This window comes from Diospyros lotus, chromosome 5, assembly GCF_014633365.1.
Source record: "Diospyros lotus cultivar Yz01 chromosome 5, ASM1463336v1, whole genome shotgun sequence".
NCBI classification, from domain to species: domain Eukaryota; kingdom Viridiplantae; phylum Streptophyta; class Magnoliopsida; order Ericales; family Ebenaceae; genus Diospyros; species Diospyros lotus.
In genome coordinates, this window is record NC_068342.1 from 14,734,352 (window position 1) to 14,756,033 (window position 21,682).

The 21,682-nt window shown below is 38.2% G+C and overlaps 1 protein-coding gene across 1 annotated transcript in view; it reads right to left on the bottom strand.

Moving 5' to 3' along the window:
• The window catches only part of LOC127801743 (COP9 signalosome complex subunit 1), a 39,144-nt gene extending 24,981 nt beyond the window's left edge, over window positions 1–14,163 (bottom strand). Inside the window, exon 1 of the mRNA XM_052337117.1 lies at window positions 13,589–14,163. Coding sequence (XP_052193077.1) covers window positions 13,589–13,981 — 393 coding nt within the window. The 5' untranslated portion in view covers window positions 13,982–14,163. The remainder of the gene's footprint in view (window positions 1–13,588) is intronic.
• Window positions 14,164–21,682: the final 7,519 nt, after the last annotated feature.

Below are 21,682 nucleotides of genomic sequence, written 5' to 3' on the forward strand. Positions count from 1 at the left end.
GATTAAGGAAATGCTTCAGCAATCAGTCATTCGACCCAGCATCAGCCCATATGCCTCTCCTCTTCTCTTAGTCAAAAAGAAGGACGACAGTTGGCAGTTTTGCATAGACTACAGCCAACTCAACTCCCTTACCATAAAGAATAAGTTCTCTATCCCTATCATAGAGGACCTACTAGACGAGTTACATGGAGCCAAAGTTTTCTCCAAACTCGACCTCCGTTCAAGATATCATCAAATTCGTATGAGCCCCCAAGATATCCACAAAACAGCCTTTAGGACCCACCAAAGGCACTACGAATTCTTAGTAATGCCTTTCGGTTTAACTAACGCACCAGCAACTTTCCAAGCCCTCATGAACCAAATATTCGAACCCTATCTTCGCCAATTCATTCTGGTTTTCTTTGATGATATCCTAATTTACAGCCCTAGCTTCCCTAAACACATAGAGCACTTACGGTTGACCTTGCAAATCCTTAGATTCAATAAGTTGTTCATCAAGAAGTCCAAATGTGCCTTTGCACAAACTCAGGTGGAATATTTAGCCCATGTTATATCAGAAAAGGGGGTGAGCACTGACCTCCAAAAGATTGCAGCAATGAATGACCGGCCACGGTTGACTAACATGAAGAGTTTGCGAGGATTCTTGGGTCTCATAGGTTATTATAGACGATTTGTTAAAAATTACAGCATCATCAGCAAGCCATTAACTGAGTTGCTCAAAAAAGACGAATTCCGTTGGGATGAAGCAGCTGAAGCTGCCTTTGATCAACTAAAGAAAGCCATGTGTGAGGTTCCTACATTGAACCTCCCTAATTTTAATCAACCGTTTGTTTTAGAAACTGATGCCAGCAACTATGGAGTGGGAACAGTGTTAGCTCGCTCAGGGAGGAAGGCCCATAGCCTTCATCAGCCAGGCTTTAGTACCAAAGCACCTCGATCTCAGTGTATACGAGAAAGAACTTCTGGCGGTCTTGATAGCAGTAGACAAGTGGAGGCATTATTTGGAAGGGAGTAAGATCATTATTTGAACTGATCATGAAAGCTTGAAATTCCTATTGCAACAGAAGTTACACACACCCCTCTAAAGGAAAGGTATGTCTAAACTCATGGGTCTTGATTACACCATTCAATACAAGAAAGGACACGAGAACAAAGCAGCCGATGCCTTTTCCCGCTATATGGAGGAAGGAACAACGACAACCATGACTTCTATCATACCAGAATGGCACCTAGAGGTAGCAGCTAGTTACGAGAAAGCAGAATGGACCAAGGATCTAATGGAGCAACTGACACTAGACCCCACGAGCAAACCGGGTTACTTGCTAAGGAATGGGTTGCTAAGAATACAAAGAGAAGCTGGTAATCGGAGGTGACGAGCTGCTACGAAGAAAGATCCTAACAACTCTGCATAATTCGCCCGTAGGAGGCCATTCGGGGGTCCAAAGCACATATAACCGAGTACAACAATTGTTCTATTGGCCGGGGTTGAAGAAGGCAGCGCAGAGTTAGATAAAGAATTGTGACATTTGCAGCCGGTGTAAACATGAGAACATTCACTCTTCAGGGCTGCTGCAACCCTTGCCTCAACCGGAGCAAGCATGGTCCAGCATCAGTATGGACTTCGTGGAAGGATTACCCAAGTTAGAGGGCAAAGACTGCATATTGGTAATCGTGGACAGACTCACCAAATACAACCATTTCTTAAGTCTAACTCATCCCTTCACAGCCCAAGAAGTGGCGCGAGTGTTCCTAGATCAAGTTGGAAAATTACACGGCTTGCCTCAAGTCATTGTGTTTGATCGAGACAAAGTCTTCACCAGCTTACTATGTGTCACATACCTAGGGTTACCTAGGGTTGTGATTGGAATTTGGGAGAGAAACTGGATGATAGAATTAAAGGAGGGAGAGAGAATTCAAAGAGAGAGTTAGAGGGAGAGATTAGAGAGGAAACAAGAGAGAGAGAGAGAATTAGGGAGATAAGAATCACTTCATTCATCAACATGCATTTCTCTACATTTTAGGGCCTATTTATAAGTTATTCAATACAACAACAACAACATATCTAGCCTTTATCCCACTATGTGGGGTCGGCTACATGAATTCTAGACTTTCATGTATTTCTGTCTTTTGTCATATCCTCATTTAGATCCATATATTTCATATCAAATTTTAATGTCTCTCCCAAAGTCTTATTGGGTCTACCTCTACCTCTTTTTGTGACTAATTGTTCCATTTCATCAACTCTCCTCACAGGAGCGTCTCTTAGTCTCCTTCTCACATGACCAAACCATCTTAGTCTAGTCTCTCTCATCTTCTCCTCGATTGGCACTACTCCTACCTTATTACGAATAACTTCATTTCTAATTTTATCCTTTCTTGTATGTCCGCACATCCATCTTAACATCCTCATCTCCGCTACACTCGTCTTTTGCTCATGCTGGTATTTGACTGCCCAACATTCTGAGCCATACAACAGGACTGGTCTTATAGCTGTCCTATAAAATTTTCCTTTCAATTTTAATGGGATTTTACCATCACATAACACCCCCGATGCATTTCTCCATTTTAGCCAACCTGCCTTAATTCTATGTGCGACATCCTCGTGGATTTCTCCATCTTTTTGAATCACTGATCCCAAATATCGAAAATGGTCTTTTCTTTGTAAGATTTGGTCTTCTAATTTTATTATAACATCATCTACTCTTGCATTTTTACTAAATTTGCATTCCATATATTCTGTTTTCTTTCTGCTTAATTTAAATCCTTTAGATTCCAAATTGTTTCTCCACAACTCAAGCTTAGTGTTCACTCCGTCTTTTGTTTCATCCACCAACACTATGTCGTCTGCAAATAGCATACACCATGGCACATCTGTCTGAATATCTTTAGTGAGTTCATCCATTACTAGGGCAAATAAGTATGGGCTTAGTGCAGAACCTTGATGCAGTCCTATTGTAGTTGTAAATGGTTCAGTATTCCCTTCGCATGTTCTGACCCTTGTCTCTACACCATGATACATGTCCTTAAGGGCTTGTATATAGGCTATTTTGACTCCTTTCTTCTCTAAAACCCTCCATAATACTTCTCTAGGGACCCTATCATAGGCCTTTTCTAGATCTATAAACACCATATGTAGGTTCTTCTGATGATCTCGATACCTTTCCATTAGACGCCTTAATAAATATATAGCTTCTATTGTTGACCTATCAGGCATGAAACCAAACTGATTTTCTGACACCTTTGTTTCCTTTCTGAGCCTCTGCTCTATTACTCTCTCCCAGAGTTTCATGGTATGACTCATTAACTTAATTCCTCTATAATTTTCACAGTTTTGAACATCTCCTTTGTTCTTGCATATAGGAACCAAAGTACTCTTCCTCTACTCATCTGGCATCTTTTTTGATTTAAGGATGGCGTTAAATAGTTGCGTTAGCCAGGAAATGCCCTCTTCTCCCATGCATTTCTATGCTTCTATTGGTATATTATCTGGTCCCACTGCCTTATGATTTTTCATCTTTTTTAATGCTTGCCTTATTTCATTTGAACTTATGCGTCGATAGAATGTATAGCTCACATTCCCTTCGGAGTTACTAAGATGTCCCAACCTAACTCTTGTGTCACCACCATCATTGAATAATTCTGTGAAATACTCCTTCCATCTCTCCTTAATCGCTCCCTCATTTACTAAAACATTTTGATTGTCATCTTTTATGCATTTCACTTGATTTAAATCCCGTGTTTTTCTTTCTCTTGCTTTAGCTAATTTATATATATCCCTTTCTCCATCTTTTGTATCAAGTCGTTTATATAGATTCTCATATGCTTTTGACCTTGCTTCACTAACAGCTCTTTTTGCTGCCTTTTTTGCTTCTTTATAATTTTTTTGATTTTCTTCATTGTTGCATTGATATACCGCCTTATAGCAAGTTTTCTTATTTTTAATTTTCAATTGTACCTCTTCATTCCATCACCAAGACTCCTTAAGGTTAGGGGCTCTACCATTTGTCTCTCCAAGGACTACCTTTGCCGTGCTTCTCAGAGCATTAGCCATTTCTTTCCACATTTGGTTTGTTTGTCTTTCTCCATTCCATTCCCTTCTACCCCTTAATTTTTCTTTGAAGATTAGTTGTTTCTCCCCTTTTAAATTCCACCACCTGATTCTTGGATTTTGTTTTATGTGATTTTTTCTCTTCCAATTTCTTACTTGAACGTCAAGTACTAGAAGACTATGTTGAGTAGTCAAACACTCTCCTGGTATCACCTTACAATTCCTACAACATAACCAATCCTCTTGTCTCATGAGGAAATAATCTATTGGGTGCTTGAGGTGATATTTTTATATGTGATTAAGTGTTCGTCCCGTTTTTTGAACCTAGTATTGGTTATAATGAGCCCATATGCCATAGCAAAATCTAGGATAGATTTACCCTCATTATTAATTTCCCCAAATCCATACCCTCCATGTACCTCTCTATATCCGTTTCCGTCTCTACCCACGTGCCCATTTAAGTCACCTCCTATAATCACTTTCTCTCCTCTTGGTATCATTTGTATGAGTCCCTCTAGGTCCTCCCAGAATTTTGCTTTTATCTCATCACCTAACCCCGCTTGTGGTGCATATGTACTAAAGATATTCATAGTCATTCTTCCTAGACTAATCTTCACCATAATAATCATATCCCCTATTCTCTTTACATCCACTACCTCATCTATTAAGCTTTTCTCCATAATAATCCCCACTCCATTTTTTGCTCGATCAGTTCCTGTGTACCATATTTTATATCCAGCTTCTGATAAAGTTTTTGCTTTTTTCCCTACCCATCTCGTCTCTTGAAGGCACATAATATTAATTTTTCTCCTAATCATCACATCCACCACTTCCATAGCTTTGCCTGTTAATGTTCCTATGTTCCATGACCCAATCCTTAATCTCTGATTTTGTTTTTGGCCTTGACTTTGAATTTGATTTTGTTTTTGATTTTGGTTTTGGTTTTGATTTTGATTTTGGTTTTGATTTTGATTTTGATTTTGGACTAGCTTCTTTACCCACATCCGTCCAAGCAAATGCGGGAACCCTTGCTCATTTATCACTACATCCGGGCGCCGATGCAGCGGCCCTAGCTCACTTGTCACTACACGGGGGCAGTGTAGCGCGTCGCTATGAAGGGTTACGCCCACGCCCAAACGATTTTTCATAATTTGTCTAGAATTCATGTTTTGGATTTGGAAAATAACACCCATGTGCTCCTAACAACTCACAAAAAACCTCCTACTAACTACTATAACCTTATTACAATAATGCCATTCTCACTACCTATGAGTTGTGACATTCCCCTCCCCTTGAAAGGTTTCTTGTCCCTAAGAAACTTATTATAACCAAGCTATTGTTTCTTCATCCAATGCCCGTCCTCACCCATTGGTTTCTTCTTCGCTCTTCCTTCTTTTTATCTTGTTTTTCCCTTCTCTTTTGCTTTCTTTTTTCCTTCTCCTCAGCAGCAACAGTAGTATGTCTTGCTACCACACCAACGGAAACATGAGTAAGCAAAACAACAAGGGTCTCGGTTCCTTCAACAAAGAATCCCTTCTTTTTCTTCCTTTCATCTTGTTTCACTTTATCCTTCTGCATCCTCCATTGCTCTAAATCAAAAACATATTGCTGGAAGGTTTTAGTGTAATCAATTTCATGCAAGCATCCTCCCTTAACCTCTAACCATACTTGAACTACCCTCCATTGGTTATCCACTTCGATTAAGGCACAAATTTCCCTCCAATTGACTAATTTCTCAGTTGGAGTTACCTGATTCAGAGTAGGTAATTCAGCCACTCCTTCCATTCCTATTCTTTCAAGGGAAATAGATTTAAAATCTCCACAATCTAAGGCTGTTGTGGGCGTTTCCATTCCAAGATCTTTGGCTCCCGGACTGTTAGCTAACATCTCAACTTTATCCTCAACAGCTACCTCCTCCAACGGTGTCATATTGAGGATTTTAGCGGCTGGATTTTCAGTACCAATGAGAGTGCTTGAGGTGCTGCCAATTGTTGGACTGCCATCCCCCAATTCTTCGATCCCTTCTACTGCTTCTTTTTCTTCCTCATCAGCTTCTTGCATCTCCAAATTAACAGCCTTAGAAGCTCCCTTGATACTATAAGTTTTGGTCCTTTCTCCAAACCAGTTACACAAGCCAATTACAAACTACGGCCAGCTCAATTCCACCCTTCCCCAGCTCCAATTTTGGAACCAAACGTATGGAATTCCACTTAGATTAGTTGCAGCCATTTTTACCTTCTCCTTTTCAGCCACTTGGTGTTGGTAGAACACCCGTTCACATTACCGAATCCACCATTTTGACATATCCCTGTCAAACACTGGAATAGCCAATGGAGCAAGAGTGGGCAAATCGGCACTTAGAATTGAAGTAGACAAAGTCCAATTAGCAGTCTGAAATTTATATGAACGCAGGATCAAAAAATCACCCAGCTGCCTACGGAGGTCCTTAATTTCCTTTGTTGCAGCAATTAGTCCTTCGGCCATCTCCTCAGTTCAATTCCTTGAAATTACACCCTGCAACAGCCTCTTAATCAGCTTCCAAAGACCACTCCGGAAACTTATTTCGATACTCCAAACCCACCGGAATTCAGTCACTGAAATTGCTTCAATAAATCACCAAGACCTATCGATAATCGATCGCTTCCAAATCCGCAACCTTAGCAGCTTCAAGTTCAGCCAATCTAAATTCGCTGGAACCTAAATTCAGCAACCTATTCTGCCTCGGTCACTGCTGCACCTCGACTGCAACCGTTGTTTCGCCTTGACTGCAACTGATCACTGCTAATTTTGCTTTTGGAGCTGCCTGACTCACAGCTGAGGAATGATCGGTTCCATTGCAGTCCTTCAAAGTCACCTCCAGATCTCAAACGAAGATCACCCCTGGAAATTAATAACAGAGAAGTATCATTCCGCTCGCTGTAATTCCTCCAAATCGCCGAAATTCACCCCTGTACCGTTTCTGATCGCACCTTCTTTCACGACTTGGTCACATGCAGTGACCTAGACCTGAATTTCCGCTCCTGACCACGCCTACCTTCTCGCCTCAACCACATGCAGCAAGTTTGTCGGAATCAAAGTGATTCAAGGATCGCCTAGTCTCACCCAATCACCGACATCTACTTGAAATTCTCATTCTCCTGAATTCTTGAATCGCCCACGGCTCTGCTATAATCGCGCCTCAGCCTCGCCTTTCTAATCCAATTCACTTCCGATCGACGTTTGCTGTGCTCGGCTTCTCCATTCAAAGTCGAGTTCAGTTCCGCCTTGCAACTAGTCGCTTTCTACCCCGATCGATGCGAATCAAATTCCCCCAGCGGTGTTGCAACCCAATCATCGTCCACTGTCTGGTTTCCGAAGCAACTTTCGCTGCCTAACTCTTCTTCCTACCTGATTTGAGTTGGTCACTGAAAGCAGTTGCAATTGTTGTCGAGTTCGATCGGCTTCTCTTCGATGCCTTAATTTCCGTTTAAATCGTTGCTCGATCAATGACCAGAAGTCGCTGACACTCTGGCCCTACCGATCCACTTCCACGCAAGTGGTGGCTTCCGATTCGCCTCTCCTCACCTCGATCAATACTTGTAGCAGTTTCCAGAGAACCGATTCTTTTTGTGAACTTGTTGAATTAACTTCACGAAATTGCTACTCCAATGCGCCTCAGTATTAGCCGATAATTTCTTTGCTCCGCGCTTCAGTTCGCCCTTCCGATAATCACCGTCAGGATTATGGTTGAGGTTAGCCTGGCTCTGCTCGGTTCCAATCTGCCTTCAAGACCTTCAAACTTCGATTGGAACAAATGCTCCTAATCGCTAATCTCAGTCACCGTCGGAGATCAATAACAAAGTCGGATCCTCGCTCCGTCAACTCTCTGCTATTTCTGGAATCGCCTCTTAAAAGTCCAATTAATTCCGTTGCCGCTAAGGATTGCCTTACAATTGATCAATTTCTACCACCTAAGGTTCGGAAATCAACGAGCAAAGGAATCGGAGGAATCTACTTCTCACAATGGACTCCACCTACAAGTTCGAGCCAAGATTCGCTTGCGCCTTCTCGATTTTGATCCAAGCTTATACGAATTTATCAAGATTCACAACCGAGAAAGGACCAACTCTGATACCATTTGTCACATACCTAGGGTTACCTAGGGTTGTGATTGGAATTTGGGAGAGAAACTGGATGATAGAATTAAAGGAGGGAGAGAGAATTCAAAGAGAGAGTTAGAGGGAGAGATTAGAGAGGAAACAAGAGAGAGAGAGAATTAGGGAGATAAGAATCACTTCATTCATCAACATGCATTTCTCTACATTTTAGGGCCTATTTATAAGCTATTCAATAGTAACTGAAATATGGAAAATAGCACCCATGTGTTCCTAACAACTTACAAAATACCTCATACTAACTACTACAACCTTATTACAATAATGCCCTTCTCACTACCCATGAGTTGTGACACTATGGAGGGAGCTTATGAAATCACTTGGTACCAAGCTCCACATGTCATCGGCATATCATCCGAAAATGGATGGACAGACGGAACGAGTGAATCAATGCCTTGAGATCTACCTTCGGTGTGTGTGCTTGGTGCAGTCCATAGGGTGGCACAAGTGGTTGCCTTTGGCACAATGGTGGTACAACACCAACTACCACTCATCCTTGAAAATGACCCCATTTGAGCCCTTATTTGGCTACAAACCACCACTGCTACTGGTCAGTGGTGGCCCCAACTTGGTAGCCACAGTGGATGATTATCTCACTCAACGGCAACAAGTGATGCAGACACTAAAAAGGGAATAGGCAAGCGCCCAAAACCAAATGAAGCAATACGCTGACAAAAAACAGAGTGAACGAAACTTCTCAGTTGGGGACCGAGTCTATCTGAAACTGAGGCACGCACGATTGAAGACTCTCTCACCATCCGCAGTGTCCAAACTCAGTCCTAAATTCTATGGGCCGTATGAAGTGTTAGCTCGGGTGGGCAAAATGGCCTACCGATTACAACTTCCAGCAGAGACTTCCATTCATCCCGTTTTCCACGTCTCTCTCCTCAAACCATCTCTTGGTACCAACCTGATGAGTGCAACTCTACCCCTGGCTGCTCCAGCATCGCAACAGGCAACTGAACCTGTCGCTATCGTGGATAAACGAGTGATATACAAACAAAACCTCCCCCTCACTCAGGTGCTAGTCCGCCGGTCCAACCTCTATCTGGAAAACAACACCTGGGAGTATCTACCAGACTTACTCTAGCAATTTTCGAGGGCAGTCGAACTCCTATAAAATCTTCTTGAGGACAAGAAGAATCCTATGGGGAGGGGAATTGTCACGGACAAGGTCAAGGACGCCTATTAGTCGAAGGGGTAATGTAGTAATAAAGGGAGTAAGAGATTGGAGCATAGAAGTGTGTAGAAGCTGGTAGTTAGCTACTTGTAATTCAAATGTTTTGGCGCTTCCTTGAGGAGGGTATATGAGCCAGCTCATTCCGCTAAAGTGGGCATCTAAAAATACAATTGAATCACATTTTTCCTCACCAATCCCTCTCTCGATTCTCTATCTCTATCTCTCGGCCTCTAATTTCACTTCCTTCAGGTTTCTCATTCGCGCGCAATTCCTTCTGAATTGCGGAAGGAGCCATTGCCAGATTCGAGATCTGACATAGGGCAGGAGTTCCGATAAATTCAATACGGTTCTTGGGAAATGTTCAAGGCAAGTGACAGGTTGCTATTTCAAAAGTAAATTTCAAGGATGGGGATCGGGGAGATGGAGAAAGGATTCAAGGGGAAATGTGATATTCTCAGTCAAAAATTAGATGTATTAATGATGTTGATTTCATTGAAATTCCAGATCCCTTTACCAAAGGAATTTTTTCCAAGATCCACAACGGAAATGATTCCAGTAAAAAATGGAATCCTACCCAAAACCTCTGACTTGCGAGAAGTGGATGAACTACTTGCAAAGGATTGGATAGGAATCGAGAGTTGCAATGAAGAATTCAATACCCCTAATTTGCAACAAAAAGTTGATAAATCAGCTAAAGAGAATCAGGCAAGTCTGGATGGCAAGGAAGGAATGGCATATACTGGAGACAACAATGTGACACCCTTGAAAGAGGTAACTATGGCAAAAGAACCTGCGATTGACGCCAGAAATCAAGAAGCTGGAGAGGTAGCGAAATCAGATTTTGAAGATCTTAAATTTGTTTCTCTTGAAGCAACAGGATTGGAAGACATTGATTCCTTAGGAAAAGTAACTGCGACACCAATGACGGAAAAGCTTGCTGAAGAAGAACTATTGGTGAATGGGAGCAAGCAGGAAAAAGCTACGAAGGAGCAAAGGAAACAATTAAAGCGAGTCTATACTACTCAATTGTTGCATCTGGGGAAAATTACTGATATTGAGGCAGTGGAACTGGTCTTAGCAGAGGTTAAGGAGATTGCTGGAACTAACAAACAAGGGGAGAAGAGATACTTGGCATGGAGATCTTCGAGGTATACATTTTATGTTTGCAGAAAAAACAAAAGAAAAAGAAGGTCAGAGGAAAAGGATGAAGAGGAGAAAGAAAGAAAAAAGAACGAAACAGCTAGTGAAAGCTGGGATTGGATGACAAATAGGGCAAGTCAATGTGAGTTCTTGAGGACAAGAACTCTCTGAAGGGGTGGGGATTGTTAGGAACCTAGGGGTATAGGGGACAAATGGGGCTATAACTAACAAAGGGTTGTGTTGTAAGCTGTTAGGGGGTTAGGAGTTAGCTGAATGATTGTTACGGAGTTAGGAGAGAGCCTATAAGAAGGCTTGTGTAATAGCGGAAGGGATTATTGAATAATACATGAATGTTTTCCATATTCTCTCTCTCTAGTCTATCTTTCTCCAATTCTCCATACATCTCTCTCTATTCTTTTCTCTTTCTCGTTCTCCCTCTTTCTGTTTTATTTCCCTTCCCATTCTGTTCTTCTTCTTCTTCTAAATTCCTATTCAAACCCTAGAAAATCCTAGGGTCTTAACAGGAACTGGTTGAACCGTAGCCAGTCACTGCAAGTTCTTGGGGACAAGAACTCTCTTAAGGAGGGGGGAATTGTCACAACCCTAGGGGCAATAGAGGGATAATATTGTAATTGAGCTACAAATTGTTATGATTTTGTTAGATATACATGGGTAATGTTAGGCGCAGATGATTGTTTTTATTCTAGAATATGCCTTTAGTTACGATAGCCAGCCTATGCCTATAAAAGGCTACTTGTAAGAGGATGGCGATTATGTGAATAATAATTGAATCCTTTCCCTCTATTTCTCTATTCTCTCCTTCTCCCTTGATGTTCTTCCCCCATTCTTGCTGCTCTCCCTCTTCAATCTAACTCTCCCTCCAAATTTCTCAAGTTCCACCCTAAACAAACACAGTCAACTCTTACGATCTAACAAAAGTTCTCACAAAAAATTTCCCCTTCAAAATCCAAGTATCCAGTCCATTTCACTGACAATCAAATAAATGCAAACAAATCCCATATATCATGCAACATTACCTTAGCACATGATCAATAAATCATAAAAATTTAATAAAAAAAGCTTGCATGATATCTTAAGCTCTAATAATTTATAGGAAAATTACATTATGCAAATACAGGGTTCAAAAAGAGAGTAAAATTTTTCGTATGGACTAAATTTCCAAAATATGAATTATACAAAAGAAATTATTTATGTATGAGAATAATGAACAATGAAATCTTGCAATTGATATAAATTTGTCTACTCACTACCAAATCTGCCCAACTTTACACATTCATACCAACTTGTATTATGAGCTTCTAGAAAACCTAGTTGGATGATGGGACACGTCGACTCCTTTAACCAATCTATCCATCATCTCTCTAATCTTTCTCTTCTAATGTCTCTCATTTCTCTGTTTTTGCTTTAGTCTTCGTATATAGATATGCATTCATATATGCCAATATTCCTAATTTTAAAAGGATTTGATATTGTAAAAACCTCTTCCTATTTGGCATGATGCATACCTATTTCTACATACAAATTCATTCTATTTCTACTTCTAAAATAATGAAAAAGAAAACCAAAAAAAAAAAATAAACATGAAAACCAGGCCAAACAGACCCTAATATTACTATTAGCAATTGCCAACAACTCCACCCTCAAGACCACAAGCACAAAGAATAAGAAACAAAAAAAGATGATTCAATCAACCCACCAGCAACACACTCCACAAAAGTAAGTACATCTCTGAGCCAATAATTCAACTTCATGCTAGCCAACCCCCCAGGAAGATGATTCCAATCAACCCACCAGCAATCAATCTGTTAAGACGATAGAATCTTAATGAGAAGCCAATGTCCAGACTCCAATCAGGTCCAAAGTTTTGAGATTAGTGCTAGTATCTAGTCAAAATGACAATTAAAAAAGGTCAACATCAAGCATCCTTACACGCCACTCAAAACCAAGAGGCTCGGGTGAAAAAAAGATGTTAAAACTAGACAACCTAAGAAAGGATAAGACATTCTCATACCAATCTCAAATAAACAATGTCAGCATCAATCTTTAAATGAGCCCATTGCAAATGTGTCCAAGTAAGTCAAGGACTATAGTATAGGCAGATGCCAAAGGATTAAACTAGTCCCCAAAGATCAACAAATAAATTCACACACCAAAAGGTTGTGCTTGGATGATTGGAATTTGGAATACATGCTATTTTAAGTCTCTTAAACAAATGAATAAAAGGTGTGTATTCTCCCAATGGGTAAGAACAAAATTGTTCAGCATCACACCTCAGTGCAGTCACCCCAAGAGTAAGCATATATATTAGAACCCTCATGTAATTACCAAGTAGAAGTCATTCTCAAATGTGATAATTCCCAACCTGAACAAACTCTTTGGACACTTGAACTTAAAATACAATGAGTCAATCTGAAATCTCTGACCCATAGCGAAACCTCATTCCCCTTATTCTCACCGCCTAATTCCCAACAAAAACTTCAGAACTGGTACAAGAATTCACCGAAACACCAATATCAAATTCAAAAACGATGTCAATCAGCCACTGAAATTGCAATAATAACATCGTCTAGCAGAGTGACATTACGCTTAACACATTCAAACTGCAACTTTTTTTGTTCCAAAACTGCTGCATAATGCAACCAAATAAAATGCTGGTGAAACACCATCCAGAAATATTCATGATAAAATTCCAGCTGGCACCCTAAAAATCGCATCAACTTACATTATCTACTCGCATAGACATCTGTATACACCCAGCCGCCATCGTATCTTCACCCTTTTGTGTTAAACCAGTGTTTGGCAATTCAGAAAACGGACTTGCTTCCTAAAATAATTGCTGTATTCAAAATTTTCATTGGAAACAGTTCCCCTTTACAAAACCCATTTTCTGGTTGTCCTGTTTCAGAAACTCGACTAATCTCAACAAGCTTAGAATTATAAAAACTGAACTCAGAAATATAAACATGTGATGTACGTATATTCAGATACACTGGGAAAAACTGATTAGACAGCATTAACAGAAAACTATGAGAGACCAATGCATACCCGATAAGCATTGAGTTCATTCTCGAGCTTATCCTTCCTCTGTTCGGCCCTGCGATCAACAGCGTCAGTCCAAGCCGGGTCGGGACCGTAATTGGGGCCCAACCGGCCGTCGATCTTCTGAACAACTTCTCGGAACAACTGTGTGTTCTCGCCCTTCTTGATCTCGTCGTACGCCATTCGCAGCGCCTCCAGCTGCATCGAAACGTTGTTGTCGCAGTGGTCGGCGATGAAAAGAAGCCGCATGATCTTGGTCCGGCCGCTGTAGAGTGCGGCGTACGCTTCGATGTCGAGCTGCTCGCCACTGATGATTGGCCTGTGGCGCCGGGCATCGTCGCCGCCGTTGGCGTAGATCTCGTCGATCATCTGCGCCGATGCGTCGTCTTCGCCTTCCATGGTGGCGCGCGGTTGTTTACGGTGGAGCCTAGGATTAGGGTTTTTAGGCCCCCTCTCCCTCTCTCTCTCTCTCTCTCTCTCTCTCTCTCGGATTAGGGTTTTGTGGCCTCCCTGACTCTCTCTCTCTCTCTCTCTCTCTCTCTGAGTTTCGCCTCCTCTGAGTGTTAGTTGTTTCTTTCTACTGTGACTAAAATTCTATCATCAGCTTGGAAATTTGCAAAAATAGGACTTCCGGACTCATCTTTGCAAAAATAGGACATTTTGAAAACTTTTACAAAATTAGGACTTTTGAATTTTTTTTGAAGAAAAATGCCTACTTGTATAAGGTATAGGATCATGTCTTATTCTTTCCCGCACATTCACACTCGTCGTCAATATCTCTAGCTCGTATTTCTTTCTTTCTCTCCATCTAAGTATTTCTGCTTCAACATTTACCGTCTTCGTTAAAGCCATTGTTGTTATTCACTCTGCAGATTCTGTAGCTTTTCTCCATATCAGGTATTTATTCATTTTCTTATTTTTAAAAAACTGATGGTCAATGTATGTTGGAAGCTTGATTGATTTCAGAGTAGTTTATTCTATTTTCTATGATTTTTTGAATGAAAAAGTAATGAGTTTGTAAATGAAACTAACTCTATTTCTTCATCAAAAAGTTTGATTCAGCGAAAAGTATGCAATTCGTTATATCAATTGATATATCGATTAATATTTGTAACCGATAATATATATCAACTTGTAGGTTAAACTTATATATTTCTCATGTTTATATCGGTTGATATATCGATGTCGAACATATATGTATGTACCGACATCTGTTTTGAAATGATATATCGATAGCATGTTAATAGTTGAGATCTTATGTAAACCAATATGTGTTAACTAATATTTTCTTACACATTGATATCGATATCTTATTATCGGTTTAGATCTTATGTGAACCAATATGTGTTAACCGATATATTCTTACACATTAATATGTGGAAAATTGATATAACGTTAAACAACGTATATGTTTTAATTCAATTTATATTATAAAAATGTCACTTATCTTTGTACCTATGATGTTTGAAGGCCAATGGGAATATGATTTTGATGTCAAAGAATATAAGTATGTGACCCATAAAAGTGGTCGAGTAATACGCATGGAGCCAGATTGCATTTTTGAACAATTGGTAAGTTCCATATACACGTAGTTCAATGTTAGTCTGGCTGAGAAGTCGGTTGAGCTAAAATACAAGTTTAAGAAGTTAGATATGTTCGCACTTCTAATGGAGATTCATGATGATATAGACGTTGAGTGTTTTCTAGTTGAATGTTCTCGTGTAGATTTCAGAAGCTCGTTATGTGTTGATTTTGTGGATAAAATACAACTGAACACACAACATAATATTAATGTTAGAAATAACGAAGAGGTTGCAGAGAATATATGATTGAGTAATACTCTGGTGGTACGTTTGGGTAGCGATAGTCCAATATGGTTCAAAGATGATGATTGTCATGATGCCGTGAATGGGAATGGGCTCGAAGTTGTTAATTGTAATGATGGTGGGCATGGTGCAGAATATGTTAATTGGGATGATATTGAACATGGGGTTTAAAGTGATCAACACGATTCTACAAAACCCAATCGTGCTGAGCATCCTAGTTTGCTCTCGTCTTTGAAATTACCAAAGGTTAGCCATGGATCATCGTCGAATGTGTTAGAAGTTGAGTTAAACCAAGTTTTCATGTCAAAATTTGAATTGCATCAAAAGATGAGTTTGTTGGCTTTGAAGAATAATTATGAATACAAAGTTGTAAAGTTAACAAATAATGTATTGTACCTGAGATGCAAGCGTGAACAGTGTAAATAGTGCTTGAAGACAATAATGCTTGGCATTTTTTTTGGTTGGACAATAAGGAAATATGTCAATATTCATGCATGTTCATCTTCAATAATGTACTGTGATCATTTTCAGGTGAATAGCAGAGTAATTGGCTCTTTATGTCAAACCAAATATGAGGATGTGAAGCGTATTTATAAGCCCAAGGACATTATCAATAATTTTCACAAGGACTTTGGGGTCAACATCAGTTATGAGAAGGCATGGCGATCGCTAGAAAAGGCTTTGGACATGATCCGGGGAGGTGTGGAGGAATCGTTCAGGTTACTTCCATATTATTTGTACATGTTGAAGTTGAAAAACCCCGGTACTATTGCAAAAATGGAGACTAAAGGTAACAACAAATTCAAATAACTTTTCATGGCCATTGGTGCATGCCTAGCCGAATTCCGTTCCCAAATGTAACTCATTATTGTTGTCAACGCTTATTTTTTGAAGGGTACATATCTTAGTAGTTTGTTTGTTTCCACCTGCAAAGATGCTAACAACAATATATATCCTATAGCGTGGAGAGTCAGAGATTCAGAAAATGATGCATCATGGGAATGGTTCTTCACAAAATTGCGCTTTCTAATTGGCGATGAGATACCTAATTTGGTATTTGTGTCTAACCGACATAAGAACATATAGAAGGCGGTAATGATAGTGTTCCTTAATGCCACACACATTGCATGTATATATCACATTAGGTAAAACGTTAAGGCTAAATTCAAGTACGAAAATGTGCATGCCCTATTTTACAAGGCAACAAAGGCTTATAGGGAATTAGAATTTAATGAACTGGGGTTTTATGCTTCAACCGTTGGTGCCTATCTTAGAGAGGCCAGTTTTAGTTGTTGGGCACACGTAATTTCGGATGGCAAGTGGTTTGATATCATGACGACAAACATTATAGAATGCCTGAATGCAGCCTTGGTGGATACACGAAAATTACCGATTCAATGTCTGATGGAGTACATAAGGAATATGCTTCAACATTGGTTTTATGAGAAATGGGGTGATGCTAGTCAAATAGATTTATATATCACAGCTTGGGCTGAAGGGGAAATAGCGAAAAAATTGGCATTATCCCAATATTGGCATCCGAAACCCATAGATATTTATAGATTTAATGTTAAAGATGGGAATTCTAGTGGTATAGTCGACTTGAATGCGAGAACTTGCACATGTCAAATGTTTGAGTTTGACCAATTGCCATGTGGACATGCCTTGACTGTTGTGTGTTCACGCAACATTGCCCTATACACCTTGTGCTCCTCATACTACCAAACTGAAAGCTCTCTTGTGTGCTTACGCAGATTCTATAATGTCGGTGGGCAGTCAGGCCGATTAGACCATGCCTGATGAAATTGCTTATGCTCAATTGATACCGTCGGCTACTAGACACAAATGTGGAAGACACAAGGTTTGTTGAATTCCTTCATTCGATGAAGAAAAGAGGAGGATCAAATGTGGTCATTGTGGTCGAATTGGTCACGATAGCCAAACTTACTCAAATCCAATTTCTCTAGAAGAAAAAAAAGATAGGAAACGTGCAAGAGTGGTTAGTCACATTATCTCAATTTTATTTACCTTTGGATAAATCTCACTTTTGATATTTGCTTTACTTTGCAACTGTAGGATGACACAAAAGGTGATGACGAATTGGTAGCAACCACATCGAAATTCGAATAAGGATGACACAAAGGGTGACGAGGAATTGACACCCTCATAATTCGAATAAAGATGACACAACTTATTGTATTAAACCTATTTTTTTATTTACATTGTTGTAATTAATAATTAAATTATTGTATTATAAATGGAACATAAATTGCAATATGAATATAAATTTTCTAGTGATCAAAGTTGGTTATGACAAATCAGTTATATAAACGATGTATGGAAACCGATGCAAATTGATTGAAAGGACATCAATAAAAATATATTGGTTCACAACCGATGAAGAAGAATCAATATTGTTATGCAAATATTAATCTTTTGTTTATAATCGATGCATCAAAAATTGATGATAAAAGATGCAAAGGATAACAGTCAAACATATTAGTTAATAATTGATTAAACACAATTGATATTACTTAAGACCATCTATTTGGTTGCCTGACCATTGGTATGCTTTTTTGGGAAACCACTAGGTGATTTAAACCATACCGGCTGTTGGGATATCGATTATATAAACGATGTATGTAAACTTATGCAAATTGATTGAAGGGACATCGATAAAAACATATCGATTCACAACTGATGAAGTAGAACTAATATTGTTATGCAAATATTAATCTTCTGTCTATAATCGATGCATCAGAAATCGATGATAAAAGATGCAAAGAATAGCGGTATGATATTCTAGTAATGGTTTTGGTATTTTGATAAATGACAAACCTCAACATCTTTGTCTATATCTTGGATTTAAAATCAACTTTCAAACATACTTTGTTTCTTTTCAAACCATACCCTTGTCTTAATTGTTATACATCAATTTAAAATGATTTTCTCATGTCAAGTGATCTTATTCGTTCAAACAAACAAAGATTGATTAATCAAATGCTTGTTGATGTCATGTTCGGATCAATGATCTCAGGTTTTGAAAGCATATCAAAAAGAAAAATATTTTGTGTTTTAAGGACAGAAACTGTCAACATTTCTTTAGAAACTATCGATAGTATCTTTTGATTAAAAGTCTAATATGTCGACAGTTTGTGTGAATCTGTCGACAGTTTAAAATGATGCTCCCTGGATCAAACTGTCGACAATATCTATTCACAACCTGTTGACAGCTTGTAATGTTTGGTTTCAAATCATAAACCAAACTATCGACAGTCTCAGGTAACCTGTCGACAGTTTCTTTCGGGAAAAATTTCTAACGACTAGTTTTTTAGTGTATTTAATGCAACCCAACCAATCCCAACAGCTCAATTTTTGTCTTTTCTCAACATCAATTATAAATACCAATCTGGTGGTGCATTTAAAGGGGTTAGGAGGATTAATTACTAAACTACCATCTGTTAATCTCATTCACTGTGCTCAAACTTTCAAATTCTCTCATTCATTGTAAAGACTTTGTATTCCTATTGTTTACTCCTTGTTTAAAGCCTCTTTTTACTTTGAGAGAATTTGTAATTTAGGGGGAAAAACCCTCAAAAACTCTCATTTCAATTTCATTGCATTTGCTAGCATCCTAGCTAGAGGACTTACCCTTTGTGGAGAAGGATTGTATTGCCTAGCATTCATTGCTAGAGGGCCTATATTGAAGATAAGAGGTTTTTTTCATAGTGGATCGATTTTAAAATCTTTAGTGGGAAGCTAAGGTAGTGGATTAGAGTTAAGTCAAGCTGAACCATTATAGATCATTGTGTTCTTGTGTGCTTGTGATATTTTATTTTTGAGCATCTATCAATTCATCACTAGTTTCTCATATAAATTTTTCATTGAAAAATATTTTACTTTGTTTAAAGTTTTAAAAGTCAAGTTATTGTTAAAAAACCAATTCAGCCCCCCTCTTTGTGTGTGCCCTAACACTTCATTTCTATCACGGTTAAACATATCGGTTAATAATATATGAAACACAACCTATATTACTTAAGACTATTTGTTTGGTTGCCTGACCTTTGGTATGCTTTCTTGGGAAGTCACTAGATGATTTATACCGTATTGACTGTTGGGAACCCATTACTCCGACTACATATATATATGATTTAAATCTTTCTTACTCTCACTTGGCCATTATTCCTCTCTATATCTTTAGCAGATTTACAAAACCGACAATGATTATTCCCATAAAAAGAGAAATGCATGCAGGAGAAGAGACTGAAAATGGGAAAGATCGAGAAGTTATTGCGTCACAAGAGATTCAGAAAGAAACAACATATTTAGAGAGTAGCAGCAGATGAGGGTCCTCCAACAGAAGTGCAAAACAAAAGGCAAACCACATTCACAATAATCATAACAATCCCAGTCCAAGGCCACCAATATAGATCACTTTCCTCCGGCTTCATTCTCACACAATGATTGATATGTCTGCTTTACTAGTTCATATTCTAAGAATTGGGTAGCAGTGAACATTGGTTGGGGAAGTTCCAGAAATTTAAGTCGATGTTGAGATCTGTGTATAAATTGCAATGTAAACAAAAACTTAATGTTTCCATAATAATATTGATTCTATCACATCGGCTGGTTGATAGGTTTTCACCGATGTCATTGTGTTTAAGTTTTCATCGGTTTATACACTTCATTTATATAATATGTGTATTAATTGCAATGTAAAAATAAACTTCCCTTTCCTATATCGATTCTATGACATCAATTAAAAATCGATAGATAGGTTTTGATTGATATCTTTCGAATTACATACATCGTTTGTATAACTGATATCTATTTATGAAATGCAATGTAAATAGAAGTTATCAGGGCATTTCCATAATATATCGGTTATCAACTATACGTTTTGACCAATGTCCTTTGCATCTGTTATCATCGGTTGACATACCTCATTTATATAACTGATATTAATTCTCAAAAAATTACAATTAATATTACAAATGAATTAATGTTTCATTGTAATTACACGAATATAAATACTTATTGTAAAATAAAATGAATGAATGTTTATTACAAGAATGTAAATATGAATAAAATAATTACATTATTATTTTTTGCTATTTCTTTCTCTTCTTGGGTTATATAATCGAATTTTGTAAAGCGATGATAATTGATGAGAAGGATATCGGTTATGCTTATCGATTACATAAACGAAGTATGTAAACCAATGTTCACTACTACCCAAAGCTTTTTCCACTTTGCATTCACCATGTTTGTAACAATCCCAATCCAAATACATTACCAATGCACTACTGCCAAACGTTGCAAGGGTCATGTTTTTCTTGTGGAAAAATGTTATGGCTAGACTTGTTTTGTCAGCATGGCCTGTTCGCCTTATTCTATGAACATAGTCATCAATACCTCTTGGCAAGTCGAAGTTTGACAACAAAAGCAATATTGGTTCTGTTGCATTGGTCACCAATTGATATGATCGACCAATATCATTTTGAATCCATTTTCATTAGTTTTACATACTTTGTTTATATAACCGATATAAGTGTATAAATTGCAATGTAAATAGAAAATTAATATTTTCATAATAGTATCAGTTCTGTAGCATCAATCATCAACCAATATGTTCGACCGATATCTTTTGCATCCATTTTCATTGGTTTACATACTTAATTTACATGATTGATATGTTTGCCCCGATATTGATTTCGAATAAAATTTTATAAAGAGATCATGTGCATCCAATACCGACATGTCTTCGTTTATATTGATACCTGCTCCATTGTTAAAATTCTATAAGGAAATCACGTGCATCCAATACTGATATGTCATCATTTATATTGATACCTGCTCCATTGTTATTACAAGAATATTACTTATTAAAAGATTGTAAATTAAAATGTCTATTACAATAATGTAAATTTAAATGTTTATTACAACTATGTAAATATAAAAAAAAATGAGTCCAATAAAAGAATTACATAATTATTTTTTTATTTTTTCTTTTTCTTTTAGGGATTTTTGACAACTTCTCTTTTATCAATTTTAGTTGCAAAAGTATAAAGCTCTATAGCCATCTGAGTTCTGAATAGTGCAACTCTTTCCTAGGTAATCTCATGAATTGAGATATTGTGGGTCATAAATTTCATCCATTTTAGAACAAAAATCTCACAATTACCAGGCCTGCCAATTGTAAGCAAATGACAAAAATTAATAGGTATCACAATCAAAACAACTCCAACTAAAAATAATAAAATAAATTATACTT